Consider the following 27,083-nt stretch of genomic DNA (forward strand, 5'->3'; position numbering starts at 1 on the left):
ATGTCCTCCTCTGACCTCTGTACCCTGTGAGCACAGACAGACAGACAGACAGACAGACACACACACAGAGAGAGAGAGAGAGAGAGAGAGAGAGAGAGAGAGAGAGAGATCCCTTGATTGTCCTGACTGCCTGCCCCAGAAGGTACGCGGCTCCTGAGTGAACCACAGATCATCTTCTGAAGCCCCATGCAAACACACACATCCATCCACATACGCCGCACGCTTTTATGGAGTTCTCAGAAGTGACAAACGTCCCTTTGTGGTTAAGAACCATCACTCTCTACATCAATTCCTGAATCCATCTGGTCCCCACGCAGCCAACAGCTCCTGGGAGGCTGAGGCTAATTTTTGAGCTTGACATTTAGAGAGCTGAGGCTTCCACACAGCATGAAAGATGCCAATAGTGTGCCACATTCAGGCAGCATACGGGGAAAGTTGGATGTTTCTTTTGATGGCAAAGAATGAGACCAGTTGCCCGTCAAACAGCCCAGCACACAGGTCCCCAGTCCCCAGAAGTAGAGCTTTCACTAGGGGACAGGTTCCAGCGATTGGGGATAACTAGAAACTCTGGACATAGCTTTTTATTGAACCACAGCAAAGCTGAGATTCAGGAGTGGAGTTGTGAGCTTGTGGCTAAGAGCGTGAGGCAGTGAGAGAGAGCCTCCACAGGCCAGGACAGTTAAGCAGAGATTTCAAGGGATGGAAATGACATTAGCAGGGAGTTTGTAGAGGAAAGAAAGTAATCCGAGGCAGGAGATAAGAAATGTGTATATTTGTGATTTATTCCCTTTTAGGGGGTATTTTTGTAAATGTGCTGTTTTGAAAGGGTTAAATGGGGCTGGAGAGATGGCTTGAGGGTTGAGTGCTTGCTGCTCTTACAGAGGAGTGAGTTTTATTCCTAGTACCCACACCTGCCTGCGACTTCAGTTCCCACTTCAGTTCCATCCGTATCCACAGACACTGCATGTGTGTGTGATACACACACATACACTCTCACACCCACTAAAAATAAATATACAAACAAATGCTTTTTAAAAAGTATGACATATCTATGCCACACAGCTTAGGTCTTCCATCTCTCACCTGTCCCAATAAATTATGTGATTTAGGTTTTCATGATGGAGAAGTAGAAAAGTAGACTAGTTTCTGGGGTTAGGGGACTGGAGAGATGGCTCAGGTGGTAGTGTGGCTCTCTGAGCAGGAGGACCTGTGATTCATCCTGAGACCCCATGGAAAAAAAGTCAGGCATGAAGTATATACCTGTCTTCCCAGGGCTTAGGCTTGAATTGGCAGGCCATGGGCCAATGAGAAACTCTGTGTCCAAAACAAGGTGACAGGACCTAAGGAAAAATCCTCAAGCCTGACCTCTGCTCCATGTGCATGCGTAGGTGGCATGAACTCATGCACACATGTATCCATGCACCAACATACACACACACACACACACACACACACACACACACACAGAGTCCACACATGAACACAGCTTCAGGACATAACATAATTTTTACTCTTTGTCTCTTTGCATTACACGTTGACTAAATCTTATTAACTATGATGTTCTTTTCAAGCTGTAAACATGATCACCACACATATCTGGCTGCCGAAGGTCATTTTTATGCTTGTAATAGAATCCAGCTAAGAGGTTAAAAATTATGCGCACGGGATCCTGACCCAGAGCCATTTCTTCCTACCTCCTTGATGTTTATATAAATCGGTTTGTATAGTGAAAAGCGTGAAAATTAATTTTAATTACCAACTCGACATGTTCTAGAGTCACTTGGGAAGTGAGTCTCAGTTAAGGATTGTCTAGATCAGGTTGTCCTGCTTGGGAGTCATTAACTTGATTACATTGTTTGATGTGGGAGGACCCAGACTGAAAGTGGGAGGCACCATTCCCTAGGCTGGAGATCCTGAACTTAGGAGAGTAGAGAAGTCAAGCTGAGCACAGGCAGTAAGTGTTCATTGTTTCTGCTCCTGACTGTGGATGTAGTGTGACCAGGGGCTTCAGGTTCCTGCCCCAGTCACAAACCGTCACGGAATCATGGGCCTCCAAACCCTTTCTCCTCTAGTTTTCTTTTCTTTTGTTTGTTTGATCACAACAGGAAATGGAACTGAGGCACAGACTGCCTCCCAAAACAGCAAAAGAATTAGATTCCTAGGAAGACAGATCTACACTTGATTCTTCAGTTCCAGTCTCCTGCTCCTCAGCTGCTATGCTCAGTCACAGCTTTGCACCTGTGAGTCTCAGGAGGGTATCAGTCTTCCCATTTGGGCCCTGTGGCTGCAACAGCTCCGGTACTGCTCTGGCTAATCTCTAATCTGGGGCTGTGAATGGCTGCTTTCTCATTACTGTGATGGAATCTCTGAAGGAAGCAATCTATGAGCAAATGTGCGCTCCCAGTTTGACAGGGCACAGTCCGCCAAGGTGGGGACTGCGTGGTGGCAGACAGGACCAGCTCTTGTGTGTACTGGTGGTGATGAAAGTGTTACATATTTGGGAATCGGGAAGCTGTGAACCTGGGACAGAAAACGGGGAGCCTAGAACAAGAAGTGGGGCACCAGGGTAGGAAGCAAGGAGTCTAGAGTGGAAAGCAGAGACCTTGGGGCAGAAAACCTGGAGGAGGAAGCAGAGGACCTAGGGCAAGAAGCAGGGCTGAGCTTTCCCCTCTGGTGACTCAATTTCTCTAGGTGGGTCAGATCCACCCAGTATAGCATTGCCATCTAAGGACTAATCATGCAAACACATGAGACCACCTAAACCCTAAGGCCATGCTGGCATGAGTCTTCAGTTATTTAAATCAACTTCATGGTATCTATCTCAGAGAACCTTTGTGAACTCTCACATGGCTTCACACCCAGGGTAAACAACTTTCTCACCTGTCCCAGGTGCTTCAGAGAGTCTGTAGTTCAGCCAGTGTAGTAATTATCTTTGCTTCTTTTCATTAACTAGCAAGATACGGAACAATTTGGAACAATGTATCTTCTGTATGGTTAGCTTGGTGCAGGCTCACTGGGGAAGGAGGCCCAGGAGCGGACTCCAGGAACTGAAATCCAGCCTCATAGAAACACAAACCAGTGGCTTCCTGACTGATTTGTAAACCTGGGCTCTGCTTGTTTGCTTTTTCTTAGTACTGTGTGTCCCTACAAGGGGTTAGAGGGAACACATCCTTCTCTGAAGCCTCCAGGCTTCCAACCTACAGAGAACAGAGCACTGGCCTGAGAAGCAAAGCCTCTGATATCCAAGAGCAGAAGCCCCAGCACAGGGAGGCAGAGAGAATTAATCCTTTGTTCAGTGTTGGCCCTCAACAGATGAGACACAACCAGACAGACACACTGGTGGGTAGATCTCCTTAGCCTAACCCTACGCTGGCCTCCTTCAGAAACACCCTCCCAGACAGACCAAAAAGCATGTTCATAATGTTCAACCAGTGACCTGTGCATCCTCCTGTCTGCCCCTACGGGTATTATAAGTACACACCTAGCTTTTTATGTGGGCTCCAGGGGATCTGAACCCAGGTCCTCATGCTTGCACTGCAATCCTCTTAGACACTAAGCCACCCCTCCGTCCCCACCTTGATCATGTTAGTAACAGGGCTGTGCTGGCGGTGATTCAGTGCAGACAATAGGAACAACAGACAAAGCTCTCTGGAAGCAAAGAGCATGAATTACTGCAGATCTGCTGAGTAAAAGTCTTACATCCTCTACCTGCCGCTTCCCCAAGGTCCCCTCTGGGTTTAACATAACCACCCTGAAGCCATCGCTACCCCGAGGTCTCAAAATTAGTGTACTGTAGAGATTTCCTAGATGTGCACTTCCACCACAGGGTGCACAATCCCTGCTGCAGGCTTTCCCCCAGGCATGAAGGCTGCTCAGACAACTCCGAATTTAATCTTTCTCCTCCTGGCAACTGCTAGGCGCCATTGTGCTGGGAAGGCAGACTGCAGAGGTAACTCAAAACGCTGAGTGACAAGGAGGTGCAATTTTATTTGTGTGTATGAGTGTGTGGGTATGTGCACATGTGTGCACGGACGCCCGAAGTGTGTGTCAGACCCCATTGGAGGTGAAGTTACAGATGGTTGTGAGCCACCCAATGTGGGTGCTGGAAACCAAACTGAGTCCTCTGGGAGAGCAACCAGTGCCCTTAATGACTATGCCATATCTCCAGCCCAGACACAGTTTTCTTGATGTCGTGTTTGCAATGTGTTCCTAGCCACAGAAAAGCCACAAGTCATCAAGAGAGCTCCCACTTGGCCCCAAATGCCAGCTCTAGAATAGAAGGTGAACTGGTCCTCAACTCTCATAATGAGTGAAGGGATGAGGGTCCTGAGGCACCCTCTGGAGCCAACGGAATCTGCCCACCTCCATTCCCGAGACTCACAATAGTCCTTTGTCAGCATCCCTAGTGGCTACAGGAAGAAGAAGGCACGATGTCCACTGAAGCTGAACGGAAACTTTACACCTGTCAGAGGCAGAAGTTTCTCAATTAGCATGCACTTCTGCCTCGTCAGTCATCCAAGGTGTTCCCTGTGGACTTCTGTGCTGCTTCACACAGGTATCCTGAGGATAAAGTGAATGATCCATGTGCTTGCTGTCTGCATGGAGCTCATGTGTGCACCTGAAACTATAGGCAACTGTTTCACTGCTGCCGGAAGAAATGGTGCCATGAGCTGTCCCCACGCAGCTCCTAGCAGACCACAAGGAAGCCACCTGCCTGCTCCACGCTACCCTCTGCACCCTGTTCAAATTGCACCACATCTTTAAGATAACATCCTCCACAGTGATCCTGACAGCAATTGATCAAGAAAAAAATCTGAGCTGTCTTAAAATTAATTGCACAGGCTATCAAGTGAGAAAAAAAAAAAAAAGGAGACATTTAATCAGCCACAGGTGAAGTCAACAGAGAGGACTGTGTGGAAACCCTGGCTTAATTCCACTGCAGCTGACCTTGAGGGTCCTGCACCCTGTTTTTCTATTTAGGGTAAGAACTTTCAGGACTGTTGCCCTAAATTAAACAGCTGATGACTCTCCTCTATCAACCGATGTACTGTTCCCCCTGGCATCTCCATGGGTTATCCCACCCCCTGAGCCAGCTTAGCTTACCATCCCTTCCCTTTCCAAAGGTGTGAACATGTTCTAAGGCTGGGGAGAATTCTCAGCCATTGAGGTGTCTGTCATGGAAATATTAGGACCCAGACTCCATCCCAGGCACCCATGTGAAGAATGGGCACAGTGCCATGCATTGTAACCCCCAGAGGCTGACAGGTGGATCCCTGGGGCCTGCTGGCTATTCAGGACAGCTGAGCAGTTTTGCCCTCCACTTGCTCCTTACCACGATGTTCTCTGTCACAGCAGAGGTCTAAAACAAAGACGGTGGGTTCATGAGCCAAAATAGACCTTTCCTCCTTATAAGTTGATGGTCTTAAGTATTTTGTTACAGTAATGGGAGATAAGATGATACACACACACACACATATACATATGTGTATATATAGTGATGGTTTGTATATGCTCAGCTCAGGGAGTTGCACTATTAGAAGGTGTGGCCCTGCTGCTGTAGGTGTAGCTTTCTTGGAATAGGTGTGTCACTGTGGGCATGGGCTTTAAGACCCTCATCCTAGCTGTCTGGAAGCCAATCTTCTTCTGTCTGCCTTTGGGTGGAGATGTAGAACTCTCAGCTTGTCCTGCACCATGCCTGCCTGGATGCTGCCATATTCCCACCTTGATGATAATGGACTGAACCTCTGAACTTGTAAGCCAGCCCCAATTAAATGTTGTTCTTCTAAGAGTTGCCTTGGTCATGGTGACTGGTCACAGCAGTAAAACACTAAGTTTTATTTCCCCTCCAAACTACAAAGGACCCTATAGCTGAAGGTGATCTAATGCAAAGACTTTATGCCTTCCGTTTACCTAAAAGCAAAATAGAAGTTCACAAGAACAAATGTCTTTTTTGACTTCCTGCTGCCTTTCTTCCTAAAGGCTGGAAGTAAATTTCAAGGCTTCTTTATTGACTCAGACTCAGGACCAGTGAGTCTTCAGCTCTTCCCATGAAATGTCTCTCACCTTGGATACCTGGGACAACATTACCTGTGTCCCATCACCTCCCTGAAATGTGCTGTTCTTTAGGCAAATACTTTTCTCCCATGTGATACACCTGCATGCTTAGCTAACGGATGGACTTTCCCCCTCAATCCACCTGTCGCTATGGGGCTGTGTCTCAGCCGCAAACTCATGCCAACTGAGGAAAAGTATATTTTTCTGTCTCTCGTTTTGGTGACTCAGGTGGGATTTCCAAGACATCCCACTTGCCACAGAGGAGCCAGAAGAAGACGACTCCATGCCAGACATCTTGACATGGGGCCTTTGTAAATGATTATCACCACTATCTGGAGTGGACCTTGATTGTTGGTACGCATGGTTGGCTTGCTCACCAATTTTCAGGCTTGCCCAAAATGAACATGGAGAACCTTATGTAAAATCCCTATGCTACAGAGAACCTTATGTAAAATCACCATGCCACGAAGAACCTTACGTAAAATCTCTATGCTGCGGAGCACCTTACGTAAAATCCCTATGCCATGCAAAACCTTACATAAAAATCCCTTTGCCACGGAGCACCTTACGTAAAATCCCTTTGCCATGGAGCACCTTACGTAAAATCCCTTTGCCACAGAGAGCCTTACGTAAAATCTCTATGCCACGGAGCACCTCACGTAAAATCACTTTGCCACCCACGGCATGATCCTTGAATCACCTCTATTACCTTATTCCTCCTAACTTCAAGTGCTTACTTTATGTGACAAAATTTCGCTAGCTTATACTCATCGGCATTATTGTCTTTTAAAATACATGTTCCATGGCCAGGATGTCTGCCTGTTTGTTTTAGAGTGCCTCCCAATACCCAGAAGCCCTCATGGTACCAATCAGTACTTTACTCTAGTATGAACCAAACTGAGTTTCATTTATGGAGAGCTTCATATTGTCAACTTGGCAGGTTCTAGGATAACAGCTACTGAAACAGCTCCTGGAAAGGAAACACGGTGTATATTCTTACGAACCTTAGCTACCACGAGAATCTCGTTTTTTAAGTCTGAGCCAAATAATGACAGATGGTACCAGAGAACTGCAGGTATTTGAACACTCTTTGGTCTTTCCAAGTTGAGCTCAAGCCTTGTGTACCAACCAAGGTCATAATGCATCCATTGAGTATTGGAATAAAATCACTTCTTTGATAGTTGTTCTTTTACAGATCATATTTATGAATTTGTTTCTTTGTTGTGTTGCTCTATATGTGTATGTCAGTGTGTGTGTGTATGGTATGTGAGTGTGTGTGTGTGTGTGTGTGTGTGTGTGAATGTGTGTGTGAGTGTGTATGTGTGTGTGTGAATTGTGTGTATGTGAGCATGTGTATGTGTGTGTGTTCTTATGTGTATATATGTGTGTATAAGTGTGTGTACGGTGTGTAAGTGTGTAAGTATGGTGTGTGAGTGTGTATATGTGTGTATTTGTGATTATATGTATAGCATGTTTGTGTTTGCACGTGTGTGTGTGTGTATGTGTGTGAGTGTGTATATTTGTATATTGTGTGTGTTCCTACATGTGCATGCATGTATAGGTCAGAGGACAACTTTCAGGAGTCAGGTTTCTTTGTCCATCATATGGGCCTTGAGGATAAGTTCAGGTCACCAGACTTGGCAGCAAGTGCCTTTACCTGCTGAGCCATCTCACTGGCCCTTTGACAATTGTTCCTTCTGGACAAACTGTTCACTCTGTGCTTGGGGAGGCGTGGGTTGCTTACAGGTTACAGTCCATCATCTATGGGAACCAAGGCAGGAACCTGAAGCAGGAACTCCTTCGAAGTAAGCCATGGAGAAAAAGGCTTACTGCCTGTTCTCCAGGGCTCACTCAGCCTGTTTCCTTATAGTACTGAGTTTACCTCCCTGAGGAGCAGAGGGCACATCACCCACAGTGGGCTAGGCCCTCTCAGACCAATCATTAATTAGACCCTACAGACTTTCCAATCCTATGGAGGCAAATCTTCAGCTGATGTCCATTTCCTTTTCCTGGATAACTCTAGCTTGTGTCAAGTTGATAAAAAAACCTGCCCGGCACAGCGAGAGACATTGGAAAACTGGCAAACTCAACCAGGCATCCATTTAGGCTGATCCAGCTTCTCACGATGTAGTCCAGAAGATGGCAGATGGCTCCCTGGAGGACACCTCTGAGGCCAGAGGCTCTGCTGTGCCACACCTCCTGGGTGCAGCGACCCCAGGAGCCCAGGTTCTACTTCATACCATCATTCTGCTGATCATCTGTTGTCCACTGTGGCAAACAGTGACAGAAGCAACTTAGAAGGTGGTAAAGTTCCTGTGGGTTAGTTTGGGAAAGTGTGATCCAATGGCCAGTTGTCTTCACTGCTTTGGGCCTGTGCATCACAGCAGCATCCCACGGCAGAGCAGGCTGCTAACCTCACGCTCAGGAAGAAAGGGGGTTTGCCCTATCTGCCTGTCCCCATTTCATCTCAGAGTTTGTATCTAGAATGTTCCTGCAGATTCTTATGTTGAAGGCTTGTTTCCCTAGAGAGGCACTTTTGAGAGGTGGTGGGAAGCTGACGAGGTAGAGCCCAGGAAGCCATTTCCAGGTCATGGGGAATGGGTCCATGCCCTTAGAAGAGGATAGTGGGTCACTGGGTCACTAGCCAGGTTTTCCACTGTTCAATTCCCAGGGCACACGCTGTGGAAGGAGAGTGCCAATCCCCAAAAGTTGTCTTTTGATATCCACATGCATGTTATAGCATGTGCCACCCATAAACAAATAAACAAACAAACAAATTAAGTGCAATTTTTAAGAAAGAACAATTGTCAAATAAAATTATTATTACTAAAACTCAACAGATACATGTTAACCCTGACTGATGCCAAGGCTTGTCTGTGCCCTTGTAATGTTCTAGAATCAAAGCACAGCTCCCATCAAGCCTTGCTGACTCAGAGCCCGCAGCCCATCGGGGCAGGTGCATTTGAGTCCCCACCACCTTACTAACGTCTCACGGAAGACATTTCCCATCACAGACTGCAATCACAAAGGGCTGGCCATCTGTCTGTCCACAGAGATGCCAGAGAACACGGAAGTCCTGCAGCAAGAGCCACCTGTCACTGCACGGCCCTGGGAAGGTAGATAATGCACTCTGCTTCCTGTCCCTTTCTTATCTTGGCCCCTCTGCCAATCACCTGTATTTATAACTTCTCACCCCCAGCTAATAAATAAGTGAACAAGAGGGCTGCTGTTTCCTGAGCACACAGACCTGAACAGGCCTTCCACATAAGATTCTGCAGAACATTCTAGGAGTGTGTGTACATGCAACTCTGTGTGTGTGTGTGCACACTCAAATAATGTATGTGAGTGAGCATGTATGTCAAGGTGCACATGGAGAAGCTAGAAAATAACTTTGTAGAGACAGTTGTCTTTTTCTGCCTTGATGTAGGTTCCAGGAAGAATGCTCAGGTGTCAGGCTTAGAGGACTAGTGCCTTTACCCCTGCTGAGCTATCTTGCTGGCCCAGGAATAAGTTTCTAGGGTTCACAAAAGAAACTGCTATGGCCTGAATGCCACCTTCCCCAAACCAATGGTTTTCAGGACCCAGTGCTACTGTCTTACATTAATTGAAAAACTCAGAGAACTACAAAGATAAGCTGAGCCTCTGAGAAAGCTAAGGGGCAACAGAGACAGAGAGATATAGTCAGACTGGAGACAAAGGAAGACAGATTTCAAGGCGCTTTTAAGGATGGAGACATTTTCCTGGCTAATATCTTCAGTGAAATGATGATGAAGAGATAGGTCATGTGACTGGCGGGATGGCTCCACAGTTGAGAACACTGGCTGCTTTTACAGAGGACTGGGGTCCATTCTGTGGTGGCCTGGTGCTTGGGGAGGTACGGAAGAGAGAGTCAGGTTACCTGGGACTTGAAATACAGGTGTTGGTGAGTCCCCTCCACCTTACGTTTTGAGACAGGTAGCTCTTACTGAAATGGGAGCTCACAGACTGACTACACTGGCTTGTCAGCAAACCCCAAGGATCCTCCTGTCTCCTCTTCCCCCCCCCCCCCAGTCTGGAATTGCACACTATGCCACCACATACAACCTTTATGTGGGTGTTGGGGAGCCAAGCTAACGTCCTTGTGCTTGCACAGTAGGTGCTTTGTGCACCGAGCTCTCTCCTGACCTCTCCCAGTCACCTTTGGAGACCAGCAAAGGAGAAGGCTGAGCTCAGCAGATTCTAGAGCTCCCAGCTATCCCATGCCAGACAGGAAGCCTGCAGCTCTCCACAGTCATGCTTCTGTGAGAACGTCAGCCAGACAAAGGATGGGCTCACCTTCTGCAACACTGCTTTGATACAGAGCGCAGGCCATGATCAATTCCTGTTGCCTTTGAGTCTTTATGGCTGGCTGGCCTTGGTACCTGTCACTCAGGAGGAGTATCATGGCTGGGACCCAACCAAGCCCTGACCCTTGGAGTCTTGGTTCTCAACTGTATTAGCTAAGCAAATGTGAGACGTCCAGTGAGTAGCTCCCCTGTCCTTTTCAGGACCTTGCTTATGACATCTGCTAACCACAGCCTCTGTCAGAGTTAACACTTAGGACACAGGATAAGAGAGACAAGCTAAAGATGGAACATGTTTCTCAGGCAGTACAGAAGCAATGCATGGCCATCTTCTTTTTAAGAATGCTGTGCTGGAATGCCTGCAAGAATGACGTCATAGCAGAGCAGGGGTGCAACGCTCAGCAGTCTGATTGATCAGCGAGTCTTCCGGCAATTCCAATGCTCACCCCTGATTAACAGCATGAGTTCAGCATCAAGTTTGTAGGGTCCTCTAGCGGCTTAGAGGTCATCTGTCCAAACACATCTCAGTGTCCCACACTGGGGGTCAGAATGTCTGACCTGGACAGAGGGATATTCTAAGGTTACACAACGGGTCTCTAGAGAGTCAGAAGTGTTAGCCAGGTGGCAGCTCACACTTGTAATATTAGCACTCAGGAAGCTAAGGCAGGAGACTGATTACCAGTTCAAGGCCAGCTTGGGATACACAGCCAAACCTTGTCTCAAAAAGTTGGGCACTCCCAATCCCCCAAACCCAAACAAGTCTGGTGGATGTCACTTTGCAATTCAAACACTTCTGTGGACCTGCCTGGTCATGAACTGTGGACATATGTGCCTGTTGCACATGTCAGATCAGTAAGACACTCAGTTCTTGGGTTCACACCTTTCAAAGAAAGTAACAAGAAGGAAAAGGAGACTTTGCAGGTCTGATCCTGTGTGTGTAGGCTGGAGAGATGGCTCAGCAGTTGAGAGCACTGACTGCTCTTCCAGAGGTCCTGAGTTTGATTCCCAGCAACCACATGGTGGCTCACAACCACCTGCAATGGGATCTGATGCCCTCTTCTGGTGTGCCTGAAGACAGTTACAGTGTACTCATACAAAATAAATAAATAAATAAATCTTTTTTTAAAAAAAAAATCACATCTTTTGAAGTTGCTGGCAGATCATTAATGTGAAAGTTACTGATGGGAACTTGGCACAAAGTCTGCATGGATTCCACACCACTTCTGTGAAACTGGGACTTGAACCCATGAGATCCTGTGTCCTGAGAAACAGTGAGACTAGCCAGACGTTAGAGAAAAGCTAGTCGCTTTTCTGAGTCTAGAACCCTAAGAAATTACCTTGAACAGCTACATAATACCAAGAACTGTATTTAGAATACCCAGTTTCAGGGTGGCTCAGTTGGTAAAGTGCCTGTCACTTAAGCATGGGAACCAGAGTTCAATCCCCAGCACCCAAAAAAAGCTACAGTAACAAAGCAGGAATGTTACATAGGTCTCTACTCCCAGCACAGAGGAGATTGAGACAGTGGGACCCCTGAAGCTCCTCTAAATAAAATGTTGAGTCCCAGGTCAGAGAGAGATCCTGAATCAAAAAAACACAGAGTGGAATGATTGAGGAAGACAGCCAACATGGACCTCTGGCCTCCACTAGCACGTGTAAATTAAATATATGTGCATGCACACTCACACAAACACATACACAAACACACGCACACAAACACACACAAACACATATATAAACGCAAACACACAACACACACACACAACACACACATATAAACACAAACACATAAACACACAAATATACACAAACACACATATAAACACAAACACATGTAAACACACAACACACACAAACACACACACATATGCACACAACACACACACAAACACACATACACACACAAATACACACAAACACACACATAAACACACATATAAACACAAACACACAACACACACAAACACACACACACCGGGTATCCTGACCACCCAGCAAGAACAAGTATATACACAGCCCAGATACACACAGAGTACCATGTCTTTATGGGACAGGAACATCAGGGATCACCTAAGAGCTGAATTGTCACTGGTTTTTGTTGTGGTCTCAGTGTGCTGTCACAGTTTTACTGGGACAATTAGGAGCGTAGCAATTGGATGACTACCCACTTGGACCCACACCAGCTGTGTGGACATATACCATCTGTGACTCATCCCGGAACATATATTAGTCTACACCCTTGACAGCTTGCCCATCACCCCAGAGCTGGATCCATGAGAATCTGGGATAGTGAGTCCAACTCCCCACCAAGACCTGCACAGAATACCCAAAGTATGAGTCTTGCCTAGCCTTGGAGATGGAGGTAAGAACATAGAACAAGGTGCTCCTCCATTCTATAACCCTGAATCATGCACAGTCCCAAAGGAGGTGTACACCTGTCTCGTCATCAGCAAACAGGGAGGCTGCATTCTGTCCTTTGTTCTATCAGTAATGACCTCAGAGGCATGGCCCAGAAGCAATTCCCATACCTGTGGTTTCCTGGGGCTGGGGTGTGTGTGTGTGTGTGTTTGTCTGTGTGTGTGTGTACGCTCGCATTGTATTGCATGCTGTATGTGGAGGTCTGAGAACAACTTTTTCAGGGTGGGATTTGTGAGACCCCCATGTCTTTACATAGCCCTGGCTGTACTGGACCTCACTATAGAAACCAGGTTGGTCTTGAACTCAGAGGGACAGAGAACAACTTTGTAACCATCCTGGCAGGAGTGAAGATACTCTAAAGAGACACTGTGCCCTCCCTTTGCCTATCAGACTATTGAAACAATGAACTTCAAGAAACTGGAGGTTCCCCAGGAATCTCTAGAGGAAAAGGCTACAGCATGGGGGCAGCTTGATGGAGGGTTAACCTCCCAAGAAGGCATATCTCACAGTTCTGACCGCCTGTCAGACACCTAGAAGAACAGACTGGAGCCTGATAACAATGGTCAGTGATGGATGAGACCATACTTTGACCAGATCTTCACTGTATCCTCTTGTTCTCTATTTAAGTCTAAACCTCCTGTCAGGGCCCTGAAGAGGGACTTGGAGGTCACTGGTTCCAAGTGTCCTTTCTTGTGTGCTTTCACTACTTCTGGTCCTTTTAAGCAGCCCACTGATGTCAGGTGACTGTGACCCTAAAATAACCCACCGAGTGTAATGTTCTGTTTACATTCGCCAGGACTCTCCTAGGGAAGCTCTATGCACAGTTTGGCCCCTCCAATCCCACCTCTCTGACCTCTCACATGCAGGGCCTGTGATCAGTGTCTCTTCTGTCTCTTCAGTCTCCTCAGAGCAAGGCCCTTAGTTCAGTGTGGCAGAAGCCAGCTTTGCCTGATTTAGCTTTCCCTGTCCTCGATAGCGTGTAGGTCAGGCCATGCATCAGATAACAAAATGACTCCTGCTGCTCGTTCGTCAAGGCCCAGCCCTGCACCTGCACCTGGCTGCTCTTGCGGTTGGCGTGGGTAGTTCTGGACTCTGGACTCCCGAAGGCTGCATTTTCACTCTCTATGGGCAGCCTCATGCCTGCCTCTGGACATGCGCATTGCGCAGATGTCCCAATAGAACAGCCTCCTTCCGCTTCGCCAGCCCAAGCTCACCGGAGTCAGCGAGTCAAATGCCATTCCCTCCCCCCAAGACTGCTGCTCAGGTCACAGCCACCCACATCAAGTCCTACAGAGTCCCACACGGTGCCAGGGGCCTCATTCAACCTGCCTCTGCATCTCTTCCCGTCTGCAGAGTGCCGTGGGGGCTCTTGGAGATTACGTGATTGTCTCTGTACTGTGAACTCAATAGGAAAAAAAAAAAAACCCAATTCAGAAAATAGGCCCCTGTGGCCCAAGTGGAACAGTGAGCCCCGGCGAAAACACTGATTGGAGATGACCCAGCCCTTACCCTTACCTTGGTCCCCAGCTGGATACCTTCATACCTACTGCTCTGCATTTGATCTTTCTAGACTTCTGAACACAGCGTTGCCTTAAAACGAGACATGAAGGGGTAGAGATGTAGATCAGTCGGCAGAGTGCATGCCTGGCACGCAGGAATCCCTAGGCTCAGTCCCACTGCATAAACCGGGTATGGTGGCTCCTGCCTGTGACCCCCACACTCAGGAGTCAGAAGCAAAAGGATCAGGTGTTCAAAGTCATTCTTGGCTGCAAGATCAAGGCCAGCCGAGGACACCTGAAACCATATCTCAAAAAGTTACATTAAACTAAGTAAGTGACAATAACAAAATAAAATTAGCCGTTAGTCTTAGCTAACTAAAATTAGTCTCACTCTTTGTGAAATCACGCTGGAGTTAGTCTTAGCTAACTAAAATTAGTCTCACTCTTTGTGAAATCACGCTGGACCTTTATCAACCAGACTGACTCTTGGTGATGTAACTTCACTGTGTCCTTCCCATGGTCTTTGCCAGTGACACTCAGAAGGGACTGCAGACAGACCCCACCATCGCCGAGAGGAGCTGACAGCCTGTGTGCTGCAGGAGACTGGTCCCAGGAAACGGTGGGACAAGAGGAGGCATCCTCAGGCTGTCCTCCTTCAGCTCCCTCTACTGCCAGAAGAAAGAAGGTGGACTCGTATCATCTTCCATTCTGACCAGCTCCTTCTGCTTTTTCATTTTCAGTCTCTCTTTGTCTTCACGGTTTTTTGGACTGCTAAGCTTCAACTGCTCTGACATGGCAGGAGATGAGCTAGAACGGTGTGGGTGACAGATGGCTCATCCACACAGCACACCCTTCCCTTCTGCAGGGGACCCTGCCATTCCATGCCCACTAGGAGGCCCATCTGGAGCTGTGCAGTCAGTCCACAGGCTGCCTCTGTGGTACTTGCCAGGGCCTGGGTGGAGGATGGCGGGTAGAGGGTGAAGGGGCCCTTCTCTTAGCTCAGAGCCTCTGGGAGCCACTCGACAGTGACACATAGGCAGGCAGCTTGGGAACAGCTTTCTCCTGTGTCTTTAATTAACTTAATCCACCTAACCATGTTCTTTAAATAATTGAGTACCTTGGTAACCGGTACTCAAGCGCTTGAAGAATTTTGGTCACAGGAATGCTGGAACCTTTTAATTTTGGTTTAAGACATTTCGCTTTCCCTGTTCCTATTCCAAACCAAGGCTGTGCCGGGAATAGTGGGTGGAAAAATAGAAAGCCCTAAGGGATGGAAGGCAGCTGTTGAGGAGCAAAGATTCCTTCAATCTGTGAAGTGGCCCATGCAAAGGCCTCTGGAGGGGAAGTGAGACGGCTCAGTGGCAGAGGGCTTGCCTAGAATGTGTGATGTGAGGTCCTGGGTGATGTGAGGTCCTGGGTTCAAGTCCCAGTACAAGAAGAGAAGACAAGAGAAGACAAGAGAAGACAAGAGGAGAGGGGGAAGGAAGGGGGATGGAGGGGAAGAGAAAGAAACAGAGGAAGAGAGAGACAGAGACAAAGAGACAGAGGGAGTCAGAGAAACAGAGGCAGAGAGAAGGAGGGGGAATGGGAGTGGGCGAGAGGAAAAAGGAGGAGAAAGGGGAGAAAGGGGGGTAAACAAGAGAGAGGAGGTAAAGGAGAGAGAGAGAGAGAGAGAAAACAACAAAATGAGACAGACAGGAAGAAGGGAGCCAGAACAGAATCTTCAGGCACTCACAGATAATCACAATTAAATCTTTTTTTTTAATTTCCAAAAGTTTAGGAATAATTTGTGTGAATCCTCTAATTTTCTCTGCTACTAATAAACATCCATTTATATGGCAGAATTTTCTAACCACGCCACATTAGAAACGCATCCAAATCAAGGTAGCATGTAGCTTAACAGAGGCTTGTCTCACATAATTAAGGGCCTGAATTGTACACTGCCTGCCCAACATGGGAAGAAGTTTTACAGAATTGTAACTGAGTAAAGACTGAACAGTGGCCCCGAAAGCTGCAGCTGTATGGTGGAAGCCCCCCGACCTTGTCAATGTAACCTTAGTTTTGCAAACTTAAGTGTGTAAACACAGTATGTAGCACTAGAAAAGAGCAGACAAGCTTGCCAGCCCAATTCCCCACCCCTGACCTTCTTATAGATCTCTGGCCAGCGTCACATCCCAGCAGCAGGTCACTGGCAAACTGACCACCAACAGCAAGGTCACAGTCTCCCTAAAATGAACAGGGAGGATAAAAGCCTAGCTGAGTCCAGGGCAGAGGACAGGTTCAGGAAAACAAGACACTCAAACACCATGTGCTTCACCACCTGGGCACAGATGGGGTGGACCCTATTCCACACTGCAAGAGTCTGAATGACCCTACTCCACACTGCAAGGGTCTGGGTGACTCTGCTCCTTGCTGCAAGAGTCTGGGTGACCCTACTTGCCACACCACCTCCAGTAAGGATCTGTGTGACAAGTTCCACAGGCTGAGGCATTTGACCTCAAAAGGGAGAGGCCTCCTGGAACCGGTTGTGGAACTCTTCCCAGGAGAAAAATTATTGAGCTGTAGATCTCTTGGCTACTTATCTGTTTTATGTTTTCTATTCCTTTTCCTATATACAAGATGTTCCTGATAGCCTAGGCCAAGATCTTAAGCGAGTATCATGGCTACAAAACCATCCCTTGAAATGGAGTCACTAAACATGACCTCATCTCCGGGAAAACCAGCGCTTCACTTTATAAATCATGTATAAGATAGTATTGATAAATATAAACTTTCCCAACAATAATATTTTATATGGCTGCACGTGTCTCATCAGAAGTAGGTTTTGGTATCTTGTTTAAGAAAGCCTTAATTAGAAAGAATTGAAACAGTTTAAATTTATGTTTTGAAGAGGTACAGAAGAACAGGAACTAGAGGTTAAATCGTAACGGATCACACACATTCATTAGCTTGTTCTTGGGAATTTGCCACTAACCATAGATGATTTTTGTATTTTGATGTACTAAATGATCATAACAATATTCGTTCTACCTGGATGTTTTACTGAAAACACCTTTTTTTTGAAGTTATAAGACTTGAATGATTTTGTATTTTGATGTACCAAATGATATTGTTATGTCTGTTCTATTTCTCTGCTTCACTGAACACAGCTTTTCAGAGCTGTAACACCTGTTTCTCTGTGTATAAAAACCCTTGGCTGAGAGCTGCAAAATACACTCCAATTCAAACTGCCTCTGTGTTTGTTTCTGTTTGTCACCACCAAATCCTTACCCACCCGACCTTGAGAACCCACATCCCAGGGACCCCCATACCCGCTGGGATGGTCCCTGGCACCTACTCCTTACCGAAAGGGTCTGACTGTAATTGTGATGACTCACCCTGATTGTCAGTTTGGCAGGATCTAAAATGCCCTAGAAGAAGAACCTCTGAGCATGCCTGCCTGTGAGAGAGATTGGAAAATTGAGTCTTTAAAAAAAAATCTACCCTAAATGTAGGGAGCGTCATCCCATGGGCTGGGGTCCTGGAGTGCGTAACAATGAAAAACCTCAGAACCAGCATCCATCTCTCTCCTCCGAGTCGCCACTGTGTGACCATCATCTATCTCTCTCCGAGTCATCACTGTGTGACCAGCTACTTCACTTCCTGCCATCAGACTTTCCCGGATGACCGTGCCCTCAAACCCTGACCTGTAATTGACCATTCTTTCCTTAAGAGACCTCTGTTGGTTATTCCCTTACAGTGATGGGAAAAGCCACTAATGCAGTTGCCATTTATGGATGCCACTTGAAAACAGAATCCAGCAGATCGACACTCTAACCATGCCAAAAGAGCATCTAGTGTCAACTGTGGGTCTATCCCTGAAGCCAGCCTTGTGCTGGGGGGCAACTTTTGGGGTGGGGGGTGAAAATAGGTCCAAAGAACTGACTGAGGTTAACTCTACCTGCTTTGGTCTGGGTAATGTCAATCAATCGTATCCTGCAGGTCACAGACCCTCCCCCTAACACCAGTCAATGTTGTAGATACTCTCCCTTCCACAGTGTCCTGAGGGCCTCACTGCTCCCAATGGGCTAATGGCTCAAGGGAAGATTTTATTCCTAACAGGACTCGCAGTTCTGTTATTAAAAGCAAAGATGGAGTTGCCTTGAAATCCACGGCCACTTGGTTCTAACAGTATGTTCCAAGTTCTATAAATAGGTACAGAAACAGCAAGTTTGGGGCTAAAGGGTAAACAAACCCTTTGAGATAGCGAGACACTAAAGATTTCATGTATGTAGAACAGATGGGACGGGTTTATACATTTAAGCCTAAGTCTTTGTTCTCTCTCCTTGACTAATGCTGGCTAGAAGCTCTCATAGAATTTATCATATACAGTGTGTGTGCATGTTTGTGTGCACACCTATGTGCAAGTGCATGCCATTGTGGGCACAGAAACCAGAGGAGGATGTCAGCTGTCCTCTTTATCTGTCTCCTCTTGACGCCCACCCCCCCAAAGACAGGATCTCTTACTGCATCTGAGGCTAGACTGACTAACAAGCAAATACCATAAATCCCCCTGCCTCTGCCTCCTGAGGAGCCGGCATGGACTATGTGGGCTTTTGATCTGTGTGCTAGGGGATTGAGTTCAGGTCCTTGTGATGGCACAGCAAGAACCCTACACACACACACACACACAACCCCATTACACAGTGTTCTTAAGTAGGAGCATGCTGAAGTGTGGTTTTGGCTCAAGGTCATCTGTATCTATATTTGGCTCTGTAGGAGTAATGTCCTGTTTGAGGTCCATGCTTACAAGAGCAAAGACTTAGAAATTCTTTTCTTAGCTTTGTGTGCTGGCTGGTTTTGTGTGTCAACTTGACCCAAGCTGGAGTTATCACAGAGAAAGGAGCCTCCCTTGAGAAAACGCCTCCATGAGATCCAGCTGTAAGGCATTTTCTCAATTAGTGATCAAGAGGGTAGGACCCATTGTGGGTGGTGCCATCCCTGGGCTGGTGGTAGTCCTGAGTTCTATAAGAAAGCAAGCTGAGCAAGCCAGGGGAAGCAAGCCAGTAAGTAACATCCCTCCATGGCCTCTGCATCAGTTCCTGCTTCCTGACCTGCTTGAGTTCCAGTCCTGACTTCCTTTGGTGATGAACAGCAATGTGGAAGTGTAAGCTGAAAAAAACCCTTTCCTCCCCAACTTGTTTCTTGGTCATGATGTTTTGTGCAGGAATAGAAACCCTGACCAATACACTTTGCTTCCCTTCCATACTGCCAGGATTACAGGTGTGAGTCCCACACCCTGGAAACTTCTGTTTCTTCTGCTCCTTTGTTTGACCTCCCCCCCACCCCTCCCACTCCGGCCCCACCTACACTCTATCTAAAGGACAAAACAAAAAAACAACAGAAACAAACAAAAAAAAAACAGCCAAACAAACAAACAACAAAACAAAAAACCAACCAGCCAAACAAAGAAACAAACAAACACAAACCAGACAAAAGACCCCCTGCTTCTATACTACGGCTATTATAGCACAAGATCACAGACCAGTGCTCTAAACCGGAAATTGACATTCTACTTCCGGAATCCCAGCCCTAAAGGCAGGAAGTCCAACATCAAGGAGTTGGGGAGTTTCTTCTCAGGCGTCTCTGGCTGCCAGGCGGCTGGTTTCCAGCTGGGTCCTCATTTTCCACTTACCGATCTTTCTAGGCCTCCTATATCTAAACCCAGACCATGCTCCAGGTTTCTGGTTAGGACTTGAACATGGGAGTTTGTGAGACTTAGTCAGACCCGAAACTACCTTCTGCAGCGGGAGGCTAAGAGAGATTGTAGCCTGGTCACTCACGGCTGTAAGCCAAGCAGAGCATTCAGCCTGTGGGGTTCAGCTTCCGCCTCTGTACTGTGAGAAAGTGATGTGGTCCACAGCCCACAGTCTTTAGAACTTTAGTTTTGTACGTCGTGGTCTGTCTGTCTTTCCGCTGCCTGCGTTCATGCCTTCCCACTTCAGCCTACATGGGCTCACAAAACCACACAGCTCAGTGGATGGAAACCAAGACCAGGGCTGGAGAGATGACTCCATGAGATGAGATAAGAGCCCAAGTTCATTTCCCAGTCCCTATGTTAAGCAGAGGGCTCACAGCTACCTATATAACTCCTGCTTGCTTCAGAGACTCTAACCCCCTCTTCTGGCCTCTGATAACACCTGCACTCATCTGTACATAATTATACATAGACACAATCATATACAGACACATAATTTAAGGCAAATCTAAAAAGAGAAAGAGAGACCGACATGGTTCTTCAGAGAAGCTGTTTCCCCTCTGCCTCCAGGGTTACAGCTCCACCCTGGCTGATGGAGACTGTCTTGTTCATTGTTTGCTCTCATTCCCGTTCTAGATAGAAGGCATATTTACTGCTCTTTGATTTGGTCCTGTTTTGTTGAGACAGGATCTCACATAGCCAAGGCTATCCCTGCATTCCCAGTCCTCCACTTCTGAAGTGCTGGGGTGACCAGCATGCAGCACAATGTTCTGCACTCACTTTTGATAAATAATCCTAGAGTGACGCATAGCTTTGTTGCCCTTCAGAAAGTATGGGGGTGTGTCACAGACTTGTCTGAGTAATTTGGGACACCCACCTATAGCCATAGGTTTCCCAGAAGTCTTGCTGGGGATCAATATCTCAGAGGTGACATCCAGCTTAGCAGCCCCCAGGGAACTGTGAGGAACACCACTGCAGCTGTCTTATGGCAAGAGGACAAAAGTGTACGGCACTCAGCGGCTCCCAGAGCTCCTTCCAGAACATTCCTAACAGGTGTATGAAAGTTGCTTTGTAAAGACACAGAGAACAGGTGTTTTAGGGTGTGTGGCCCTGTGGTTTCCATGACAACCTTTCAATTGTTCCAGAGAGCAGCCATAAGGAACATAGAAACAACAGGTGTGGCTGGGGCGGTAGACTTCTTACACACCAGGAAAGTGGATTGTTGCCAGCTTGAATTGTGTTCAGAATATTTTTTTCTTTTGCTGCTTTTCCCAGTTATTTGAAAATATGGGGAGCATGGTTCAGGCCTCTTAAAGCTGTGTGCGTAGCTGCACAGCAGGCGCTAATGTTCCCTGTCTGTCCTAGACAGCTCATAAACACTGCCTGAGGGTAATGACACATTCCCCCTACTGACAACAGGTTTAAAAGGGATCAGGCAGCACCCATTATTACCTGTCCCCACCCCATATTTAAAACCACTAGTGATCAGGTAGTTGTTGCTCTGACTAACCCAAAGCCTGGTGTCAAAACACCCCAAACAATTCTTTCTTGGACACTTTTTTTCTTTTGATTGTGTGTGTGTGTGTGTGACAGAGTTCTACTCTATAGCTGATGCTGGCTATGAACTCTCAGCAATCCTTCTGCCTCAGCTTCTCTAGGACAGGGAATACAAGTGTGAACCTGTTTTTTTTCCTGGCCTTAGATGAGGCTTAAAGTGGGAAAAGTCACTTATCTGCAGTTGGCAGAACAGACTCTGTCATGTGACCCACACATTGAGAAGAAATGGACGGTAGAGACAGCTTGTGCGCCGTCTGACTCCTAATGGTACATTTACAGGATACCCATCATCGTGCTGTGGCCCCGCCTGCAGGGGTGCAGGAGACAGCAAACCCATAGTTCACCCACCGCTCATGTTGGTCCTAAGAATGGATGGCAGCTAAGCCTGGTGGTGATCCAGGCCTTCCACCCCAGCTACTCAAGAGGTTGAGACAAGTTGATCTGGAGTTCAAAGCATGCCTGTCTGGGCTACAGAAAAGGCTTTGGCAGCCTAGTGAGATTCTATCTAAAAAACAAACAAACAAACAAACAAAGTCTTGGGCTTAATTAGTGCTTTCGTAACACGTACCATAGTGTGAGGCCTGGAGTTTGAGACCCAGCAGTGAACAAAGCATAACATCAGAAGGAGGGAGAGAGGGAGGACGGGAGGGAGAGGAAGAGGAAAGGAGAGAGGGAGGGAAGGGAGAGAGGGAGGGAAGGAAGAGAGAAGGGAAGAGAGGGAGGGAGAGGAAAGGGAGGAAGGGAGATGAGGAGAGAGAGAGGGTGATAGAGGGAGAGAGGAAGGGGGAGAGGAAAGAGAGAGGGAGTGAATTGAGAGAGGGAGGGAGGGAAAGAGGGAGCTAAGAATGAATAACACAATGAATAACACGGCTCAAAGTTTTACACAGCTATTGATGATACTAGCATAATGATCTCTCGTTCCCCAAGAAGCCAGATGTGATTTCCTTGTGTAGAAGGTGCACAGGTGCCATGTTCTCTTCTTTCCCTTACATGCCCCATTCCCTCGGAAAAGCCTGGCTCAGGAACCCTTTCCTCATTTCTAACATGATTTTGAGATGCTGTCCTTAAGTTTCACTTGAATCAAGGTTGATGACATTCAGGGCTGCTCCTCCACATTCGTGGGAAGGGCAGATGTGGGAAGGCTGTGGCTCTGTTCTCCTCCCTCTTGTCTCAGAATAGACCTCCTCTAAGGGACCCTCATTCAAAGTAGGCAGGAGAGCCCACTTTATACACCGAAGGTAGAAATGTCCATGTGTATTGCCAGAGGCTGCTGTGCCACTTCTGTGAGCTGCAAATGTGTGGAAATGCCTCTCCTTGTGTGGTGTCTCAGCCAAGAAACTTGCAGTGCGGAGAGGCAACCATCTTGTCTCCTCTACCCAGGAAGATTAAAATCAGATCCTCCCATCTAAGCACTAAGTTTCACCCTGTTTAGCTTCAGAGAATAGACACATCCAGAGCATGACTGTAGACCAGCGAGGAATTTTGTTATCCTTAGGCCTCTTCTAAAAGGGCTGGGGACATTCCACCCATTTCCTTCCATCGATGGAAGCTGGTGGCATGAGGGCCAGCAGACACTGACAAAAGCCCTTGTTAGCCTATGCTAAAATGGCAGCCAGCAAGGGTATCTTTATGGGGTTTGCTGTGGTTTGGGTTTAGTAGGGAGTGGGAAACAAGGTCTTACTACCTCAAAATCACAGCAATCCACCTACCTCAGCTTCCCCAGTACCCAAGGCCAGCAGAAATGTACCCTTGTGAAACCTGCCCTACTGTTCCAGCCAAGCAGGAAAGGGCCAAACTAGCTGACAATCACAGTCAACTGACTGAAAGTTTACTGTGGGGGGGGGGGGGAGGGGGGCTGCAGGCCATCTGAGGTCTTCTCTTGCAGTGAACAGTTTCTTAAGTGGTGAAACCCACCAGCTCCAATCTTAGCACCATCTGCATCTCTGCCACAAAGCCATTTTGGAAACCAGAGGTGCAATCAAATGTGTCTGATGATGGCATCAGCTCAAAACTGAGAGAGGAGGGGCTTTGACTCACAGCACTCTGTTCACTACACCCACCGTCTCACCGATCAGCTGGTTTTATACACGGAGAGTCTCCTTTGTCTGGCTTATCCCTAAGTGCCCCTTGCTCTCCTTTCTCAAATAAACCCTTGTTCCAATACCACAGTACAAACTTTCTTCCTCCGAAGGACAATGCAATAGGAATACCAACACGACACCCCACTCCTCCCCTCATACATCAGACACCCCACTCCCCTCTCGAGGATATTTCAGGAGTTGTGGTGATTCCTAACATTAGAGGCTGAGCTCACATTAAACAGACAAAGATTCCCCAGAAGAAATGGGATCTGAACCAGCTTTTGACGCATAGGATACCACGATTATACAAGAACTTCAGCACTGCCCACAAACGCCACCTAGGAAAAGCATGCTTTCTCTCCTGGGCTCTTCCTATCCCTGCCCTGTCTCCCAGGCCCGCAGGGTAAGGGCAGTCTTCATTCTCAAACTGCTCAGCCAACGTTGTGAGCCAGTTGTGAACTTTATGTAAACATTCATGTCTATGGTGGAGGAGGGATTTACACTCTGACACAAATAGGATCCAAAAAGACCTGACTGGCCTGGGTGATGTTGAGATAAAGCCCGGACTGTGAGCAGCAGGGGAGGAGGAGACTTTCCTCTGGAAAGTGAGCCAACAGGTTTGTCTTGTTTCGGCATCCATTTAACACAGTTTTTAAAAATACCGCAACACAGCCTAGAACTCTTTCTGTGTCGATTACAAGTTCAGGAACTCACCCCAGATTTCCAAACAATAAATTTACCTGATCTGGCTGGAGGTTGTGTGTTTACAATAGTGGGTAATTAATAAGATAATTTACCCGGCCACAGCCCAAAGAAAGTTGTGAAGGGTCAGCCTGAGAGGTAGAGAGGAGGGAGAAGGAACGGCTGGAGTAACCCAGGTGCAATTGAGTCACTTGCAAAGGTGGGGCAGGGGCATAACACACTGTTCCTGGCAAGAACTCACAAGGCTCGGATTCCAGAGTGTCCCTGGGCACTGTGTGACCTTGTGCCTGCCAAAAGGGGCAATTTCAAAAATTGGATCTCATGCATAAGAAGAAGGCACAGTACTGAGGCCCTTTGAGAGTCCCTCTGGCTGTCCGTGCACCGTTTATGTCCTTCCTAGCCTGCACGCATGGCTAGCCACCACTGACAAAACCTGGCCTCTCTTCATCTAGTCTAACTGCTATGCCCCTGGGCATGTATGTTCAGCTGGATTTCTAAGCCTCTTGAAGACGTTGGAGCCTCAAAGTAGAAGAGAAGCTCAACGCACCTAAAGTTGAAGTAACTGCTGATTCAGGAAGCCCCACCATGTGGGGCCCAGGTCAAGTGAAACTCCCTTCCCTTCTCCCACTCTTCCTCCTACTCTGAAACCCCCATCGGCCTCTCTGCTTAGAGGTCACCTGCAGAGAGCAGAGTGATGTCACCACTGTCCCCAAAACAGATCCAAAGAAGCTGTAATAGGTCTACAGTAGGGAAGGGAGTCACAGTCATGAAGGTGACCCATCCAAGGGTCATTGCCAGGTTTCTCGGCCTGGGGTCTCTGGGATGGGGCCATGAGGAGGCGACCGCTCCTTAAGCACAGGATACTCTCCTCATCTCCTGGCCTTCCTGCTCAGTTGCCGGGACAGAAATGTCGGGGACCTACCCTCCCATCAGCTCCCACCGGCTCCTCACAAGTACGGAGAAGTGAATGAGACCCCTGCAGCCTCAAGGTCCAGAGTGTTTGAGACCATTCCCAAAGAGTAACAGCTGCTGTACCCATATCGTGCTCCGAGGTCACCTCACTGGCTGCCGCCACTGCGAGCCACCGCAGGATGCGCCCAGCGGAGGCCTGGGGACGCCGGGGTTTGGGGTAAGGTGGCAGCAGCGGCCCTACCTGTGGTGGAGAGCACGGTGCTGGCGAAGAAGAGCGCCGAGGTGAAGTCCCAATTCCAATTTCCCGAGGCGTTGCTGAGCACCGACACTCCATAATTGCTGGCCTCCAGCACGCGGCCCAGGAACTGCTCCAGCTGCGGCTCCGACAGGCACTCGTGCTCCTCCAGGAAGCGCCGCTTCAGCTTGCGCAGCTCCTGGCGCAGCAGATCCTCATAAGGCAGCTCCACGGACGAGAAGACCACGGCGCCGAACACCAGGTAGAGCAGGTAGCCCAGCACCAGGAAGCCGAAGCACCAGGCCGAACGGTGCCGCTCCACCAGGCGCACGCACGAGCTGCCGGCCAGGGACTGCAGCATCTTCCCGGCGCCCGCGCTCCGCGCCTCCCGCCGCCGCTCCCTTTCCTGGTTTCGTGCAAATACAAGAGGCCAGATGATGTGGCGGTGACGTGGTTGCCGGCTCAGGTAGCGGGAGTTGGTCGGGCGGAGCGCTCTCACCCACTTGGCGGGAGCTGCTAGCTGCTCGCGCCCCCTACCTGGCTTCCGAAACCGGAAAGTGCAGGTTTGGTGGCGCCAGACCCTGGCCAGGCCACCCGGAGGCTGCCTGGCTCCCTCTTCCCTTCCCCAGTGCAGTCAGCAGGCCTGAGCTAAGTGTGTGTGTGTGTGTGTGTGTGTGTGTGTGTGTGTGTGTGTGTGTGTACGCGCGCGCGTGCCACCCTAGCCCCTGTCCTAGCTACTTTTGTCCCCCAGGCATTCCTCCTGATTAAAGCTACTATAGCCAAATACCAAGGGTACAGATAGATCTTGTCTTCCTCTGTCTTGTTGACTGGACAGCTGAGCCATTTGCTGTCCAGACTATTGAAAATACAATGAACCTTTCTAAAAAGCTACTTGAAACCTCTCCTGACCCCAACCTCCACCTGGAACAGGAAAACACAGCTTCTGGATTTTAGCTTAAACAATATCCCAAACTTCAGGGACTTCGTGGTCAGGAGACAGAAATGGAAATGTGCGCTAGGGCACAGAGAAACTGATGGTGGACGAGGTTGGGTTCTACATTTCTGCATAGACATGTGCAGCTGTGTGCTTCTAGAGTCTCCGGGGTGGGGGTGGAGGACCTGACTCTGTGACACTTCCTAGAGAAGGATGACAGTCACATACATAAGACTCAGCATAGCTGTATCCTGTCTTATATATCATGTCATACATCATACCTATTGTCTTAGGTTTTTATTGCTGTGAAGAGACGCCATGACCACAGCCATTCTCATAAAGGAAAATATTTACCTGGGTCTGGTTTACAGTTTTAGAGGTTTAGTCCATAATTATCATGACTGGGAACATGGTGGCACACAGGCAGACATGATACTGGAGAAAGAGCCGAGTGTTCTACATCTGGATTGGCAAACAGGAGAGAGAGAGAGAGAGAGAGAGAGAGAGAGAGAGAGAGAGAGAGAGAGAGAGAGAGAAACTGGGCCAGCTTGAGCATTTAAAACCTCAAAGCTAAATCCCCAGCGACACACTTCCTCTAACAAGGCTACACCTCCTAATAGCGCCACTCCCTA

At 47.9% G+C, this 27,083-nt stretch overlaps 1 protein-coding gene across 1 annotated transcript in view; it reads right to left on the reverse strand.

Moving 5' to 3' along the window:
- Positions 1 to 26,119, reverse strand: part of Kcnk1 (potassium two pore domain channel subfamily K member 1) — a 33,868-nt gene extending 7,749 nt beyond the window's left edge. Inside the window, exon 1 of the mRNA XM_021170139.2 lies at positions 25,524 to 26,119. Coding sequence (XP_021025798.1) covers positions 25,524 to 25,878 — 355 coding nt within the window. The 5' untranslated portion in view covers positions 25,879 to 26,119. The remainder of the gene's footprint in view (positions 1 to 25,523) is intronic.
- Between the last annotated feature and the right edge of the window lie 964 nt (positions 26,120 to 27,083).

This window comes from Mus caroli, unplaced genomic scaffold, assembly GCF_978045245.1.
Source record: "Mus caroli unplaced genomic scaffold, Mus_caroli_1 scaffold_10, whole genome shotgun sequence".
In the NCBI taxonomy this organism is placed as follows: Eukaryota; Metazoa; Chordata; class Mammalia; order Rodentia; family Muridae; genus Mus; species Mus caroli.